At 41.5% G+C, this 5,683-nt stretch overlaps 1 protein-coding gene across 1 annotated transcript; it reads right to left on the bottom strand.

The window, feature by feature from the left end:
- Positions 1-3,527: 3,527 nt before the first annotated feature.
- Positions 3,528-5,461, bottom strand: LOC140208695 (transcription factor HES-5-like). The gene is made up of 3 exons (XM_072277566.1): positions 5,264-5,461; positions 4,739-4,919; positions 3,528-4,553 (listed from the first exon to the last, which is right to left on the bottom strand). Exons 1-3 carry the CDS (start codon positions 5,336-5,338, stop codon positions 4,300-4,302), a joined length of 510 nt encoding a protein of 169 aa, XP_072133667.1. The 5' UTR covers positions 5,339-5,461; the 3' UTR covers positions 3,528-4,299.
- Positions 5,462-5,683: the final 222 nt, after the last annotated feature.

The following is a 5,683-nucleotide window of genomic DNA, read 5'->3' on the forward strand; positions in this document are numbered from 1 at the left end:
GGGGTCACGGTCGGTGACCTCAGATGACATCACAAAGGACTCGCCCGAAAGCTGACTGCGAAGGTCTGTGTGTGGAAGCCGTTTGAATTTTCATTCGTTTTGCTCTCTCTCTCCTTCCCCCCACTGTCCATCGCCATGGCAGCGATTACTGCGAATTGAACTGAACTTTGCGTCACTTTGAAACTGGTCATTTACCCCTAGACAACGATAGAGCTTGACTGATCCTGTTATCTGAATTCTGTGTACATGTATGTTTATCATTGCTGAACTGTTGCATTCATTATCCTTTTGATTAGAGTACTGTGTTGCTTGTTTCTTTAATAAAACTTTCTTAGTTCTAGTAATCCAGACTCCAACTGAGTGATCCATTTCTGTTGGTTTGGCAACCCAGTTACGGGGTACGTAACACTCTCCATATTGCCAATATTCATTCTGTTCTCTTCATCACACTGTCCTGTCACTTCATCAAAACTCATCAAAACTGTCACTTCATCAAAACTCATCCATTAATTTGACTAAATGTGATCTGTATTTTACAAATCTGTGCTGGCTTTCCTTAACTGAAATCAAACCATTCCACGTTGCTAATAATCTTTTTTTAAGATGATTGTTTGCAAGATGTCTACACACTACCATAATACATTGATGTAATGAATTAATCTGTATGCATGAGTGATATGTGAGACAGGTTTTTCACTCTACCTTGGTACATGTAATAATAACAACCTGATTTACCAATTTATTAATAAGTTGGTAAAAGATTTTTGATTTCCCTGTTATGATGATTGTCTTAATTCACATAAAATACAAGAGTTCCTGCTTTAGTTCCTATGTTACCTGTGGGACTGGACTTGTATGTCCTGCATATCTTTCTCATCAAATTCACCCACTGTTAATAGAACATAGAACAGCGAATAGCACAGCACAGTCCAGGCCCTTCTGCCCACAATGTTGTGCTGACCCTCAAACCCTGCCTCCCATATAAACCCCCGCCTTAAATTCCTCCATATACCTGTCTAGTAGTCTCTTAAATTTCACTAGTGCATCTGCCTCCACCACTGACTCAGGCAGTGCATTCCACGCACCAACCACTCTCTGAGTAAAAAACCTTCCTCTAATATCCCCTTTGAACTTCCCACCCCTTACCTTAAAGCCATGTCCTCTTGTATTGAGCAGTGGTGCCCTGGGGAAGAGGCACTGGCTCTCCACTCTATCTATTCCTCTTAATATCTTGTATACCTCTATCGGGTCTCCTTTCATCCTCTTTCTCTCCAAAGAGTAAAGCCCTAGCTCCCTCAATCTCTGATCATAATGCATACTCTCTAAACCAGGCAGCATCCTGGTAAATCTCCTCTGTACCTTTTCCAATGCTTCCATATCCTTCCTATAGTGAGGCAACCAGAACTGGACACAGTATTCCAAGTGTGGCCTAACCAGAGTTTTATAGAGCTGCATCATTCCCTCGTGACTCTTAAACGCTAGCTAACACCCCATAAGCTTTCTTAACTACCATATCTACCTGTGAGGCAACTTTGAGGGATCTGTGGACATGTACCACCAGATCCCTCTGTTCCTCCATACTACCAAGTACCCTGCCATTTACTTTGTACTCCGTCTTGGAGTTTGTCCTTCCAAAGTGTACCACCTCACAATTCTCCGGGTTGAACACCATCTGCCACTTCTCAGCCTAATTCTGCATCCTATCAATGTCTCTCTGCAATCTTTGATAATCCTGTACACTATCCACAACACCACCAACCTTTTCTGTTGTCTGCAAACTTGCTAACCACCCTTCTACCCCGGCATCCAGGTTGTTAATAAAAATCAGGAAAAGTAGAGGTCCCAGAACTGACCCTTGTGGGACACCACTAGTCACAACCCTCCAGTCCGAATGTACTCCCTCCACCATGACACTCTACCTTCTGCAGGCAAGCCGATTCTGAATCCACCTGGCCAAACTTCCCTGGATCCCATGCCTTCTGACTTTCTGAATAAGCCTACCATGTAGAACCTTGTCAAATGCCTTACTAAAATTCATGTAGATCCCATCCACTGCACTACCCTCATCTATATGTCTGGTCACCTCCTCAGAGAAGTCTATCATGCTTGTCAGACATGATCTGCCCTTCACAAAGCCATGCTGACTGTCCCTGATCAGACCATGATTCTCTAAATGCCCATAGATCCTATGTCTGAGAATCTTTTCCAACAGCTTTCCCACCAAAGGCATAAGGCTCACTGGTCTATAATTACCCGGACTATCTCTACTACCTTTTTTGAACAAGGGGACAACATTTGCCTCCCTCCAATCCTCTGGTACCATTCCCGTGGACAACGAGGACATAAAGATCCTAGCCAGAGGCTCACCAATCTCTTCCCTCGCCTCGTGGAGCAGCCTGGGGAATATTCCGTCAAGCCCTGGGGGCTTATCAGTCCTAATGTATTGTAATGACTCCAACACCTCCTGTCCCTTAATATCAACATGCCCCAGAACATCAACCTCACTCATATTGTCCTCACTGTCATCAAGTTCCCTCTCATTGGTGAATACCGAAGTGAAGTATTCATTGAGGACCTTGCTCACTTCCACAGTCTCCAGGCTCATCTTCCCACCTTTATCTCTAATTGGTCCTACCTTCACTCCTGTCATCCTTTTGTTTTTCACATAATTGAAGAATGCCTTGGGGTTTTCCTTTACCCTACTCGCCAAGGCCTTCAAATGCCTCCTTCTTGCTCTTCTCAGCCCTTTCTTAAGCTCCTTTCCTGCTACCCTATATTCCTCAATAGACCCATCTGATTCTTGCTTCCTAAACCTCATGTATGCTGCCTTCTTCCACCTGACTAGATTTTCCACCTCACTTGTCACCCATGGTTCCTTCACCCTACCACTCTTTAACTTCCTCACCGGGACAAATTTATCCCTAACATCCTGCAAGAGATCCCTAAACATCGACCACATGTCCATAGTACATTTCCCTGCAAAAACATCATCCCAATTCACACCCACAAATTCTAGCCTTATAGCCTCATAATTTGCCCTTCCCCGATTAAAAATTTTCCTGTCCTCTCTGATTTTATCTTTTTCCGTGATAATGCTAAAAGCCAGGGAGCGTTGGTCACTGTCCCCCAGATGCTCACCCACTGACAGATCTGTGACCTGACCCGGTTAGTTACCTAATACTAGATCTAGTGTGGCATTCCCCCTAGTTCCATGGCAAATATCCCTGTCAGTCCTTAACTATAGGGTCTCCACTGAAAATGCCTTTTGCATCTATAGTTCCTGAGTTAATCTTGTGGTATTTTATTTTGCGTTAGATTCTAGCATCTTTAGGCTCTTGTGTCTCCTTTGGTTCCATTTGCCTGAGTAGAATCTGGCATCACATTGAAGTCAGCCCTCTTTCAAATTAGAAATTTCACTATGGGTACAATTTATTCCATAACCTTCTCCATTCCAATGTAAACTATACGATGTGGTTATGATGTTTAAATGTGTTATAACATTTGAACATACAACATATAGAGATAGATCTGTGCATATGATTGTTTATTCAAAAATGACATTGTTAAAATAAAATCAATCATTTAAACAAGTAATTCAATTTTGACATTCAAAGGCTTATTTACAAACAACTCTGAATATGAGAATATATTTAAATCAGCATTGTTACAATGCAATATCCATTGAGTATAAGGACTGCGTCATATTTCACATTGCTACAATGCAGACATTTATACATGAGCTAAGTAATTTGCATTGTTATCCAGGAGATATTGGAAATGCGAACTCATGAAGACTGCAACATATGGGAAACTTAAAAACCAGCAGAACAGACATCCCATTGTTTCAGAAATGTTTTACAAGAAAAATCCAATTGGTTTATCTCTGAATTTTGAAAAGCTCACTATAATGAAACTCATTGATACACTGGTGTACATAATATGTAAACGTACAAAAACATTCCTTAAAATGATGCAAAATTCCTCAACAAGAAGACTACCAATAACACACCACTGACATTCCTTTATAAAAGAATAACTCAAGTATCTCTGCATATAACAATAGGCAGTACAACTACCGAGTCAGCTGTCAGCTTAGGTATGATTTTCGTCATCTACATATATAGCAGAATATTTACATAATTTAACGTTAAATATCTTATATATTAAAAGTGTGTCCATCTCCTTCAACGAAGAATGGTTGATGTTAGTTCTTCCATAGTAGAATACTACTTATCCCAGAGTACACCCCTGGAGCCTGGTACAATATGGTCTTCTGTTCAGTCTGACTAAGTTGGTGAATTACCAGGGTCTCCAGAGCGTCGTAATGTTGGGTTTAACTTCCTTTTTCCTGCCAACTTGATACGTCGGGGGTTGCATAAGTGAAGCAGAGTAACTCGAGCTCATGGGAAGGTGATAAGCCTCGTTTAAATGCTTCACGAGTTTATTCTGAACTTCGGTTTTGCTTTCCGGCACGAACGTAAAACGCTGTATCTCTTGCAGACAGCGAGAGTATCCTTCCTTGAAATTCTGAGCTAGACTCTTATTGTAGGTTACTGTGGATGAGGAGAAATAAAACGGTTTACAGGGACGTTTGCAAAAAAAGAATTAACAATGGAGAGCTGTTTATGTAATTTAGAAATGAATAATCTGTATTATAAAGACGATTTCATTTGTATATTTTGTTCAACAAATAAAAATGTGTTATTTGTTCAATATATAATAATAAAAATACAAATACCTGTAAATATCTGTTGACTGTGAAGTTTCAGGTAATTTACGGTCATCTCGAGGATGTCAGCTTTCTCCATTTTTATATTGGGCTCTCCATTCTGAAACTCTTCGCCTAGTAAAGCCTTGAGTTGACCGATGCTACTGTTTATACGATCTCGGCGTTTCTTCTCGATTATTGGTTTCATTAACTGCAAAAGCAGAGAGCAAGAGAAAGAGAGAGAGAGAGAGAGAGAGAGAGAGAGAGAGATAGAGAGAGATAGAGAGAGAGAGAGATAGAGAGAGAGATAGAGAGAGAGATAGAGAGAGAGATAGAGAGAGAGAGATAGAGAGATAGAGAGATAGAGAGATAGAGAGATAGAGAGAGAGAGAGAGAGAGAGAGAGAGAGAGAGAGAGAGAGAGAGAGAGAGAGAGAGAGAGATAGATAGATAGATAGATAGATAGATAGATATGAGTGACATTTGAATACACGGAACTTGGAAATTCGCTGAGAAATCCGGGACCATTCTTTTACTTAAAGGCGAATTGACTTACTTTGTATTTTTCCTTCCGCGTAGCTTTTTCCTCCGAGTATTCTTTAGGAATAACTCCAGGTGTTTTAGGAGCCATGCTTTTGGAGCTTGCTGCCGGGAACGCCGCGGATGGCCTTGAGACTCGCTTCGGCTGGAGCGATTCTGCCGGGATAAGCGGGATCTGCTCCTGTATTTATACCGCCTTCTGCCCAGAAGACAGCGTGTGCCTGCTTTTCGTGGTTTTTCCCACACTCGGCAGCCAATCATTACTGTCAGAATGACAACAGCAGGAGCTTTTCTTTCTAAATGCTGAATTAAGAGCCGTTTTAAGCTTTTGTTTGTGATCGTCTCTGAGGACCATCTGGACGGCACGCATGACACAGTAAGTCAGAGGAAATTACTCTCATCTGAGGTTACAGGACCATGGGAAAGACCCTCCCGT

This window comes from Mobula birostris, chromosome 2, assembly GCF_030028105.1.
Source record: "Mobula birostris isolate sMobBir1 chromosome 2, sMobBir1.hap1, whole genome shotgun sequence".
NCBI lineage: Eukaryota > Metazoa > Chordata > Chondrichthyes > Myliobatiformes > Myliobatidae > Mobula > Mobula birostris.

Bases quoted from the DNA above. Each gene is read 5' to 3' on its own strand.
- LOC140208695 (XM_072277566.1), bottom strand. From the start codon at position 5,338: ATGGCTCCTAAAACACCTGGAGTTATTCCTAAAGAATACTCGGAGGAA. The intron at 4,920-5,263 runs GTAAGTCAATTC...CTGCTTTTGCAG, and splicing joins CGCGGAAGGAAAAATACAAA to TTAATGAAACCAATAATCGA. The intron at 4,554-4,738 runs GTATTTGTATTT...CCTCATCCACAG, and splicing joins CAGTCAACAGATATTTACAG to TAACCTACAATAAGAGTCTA.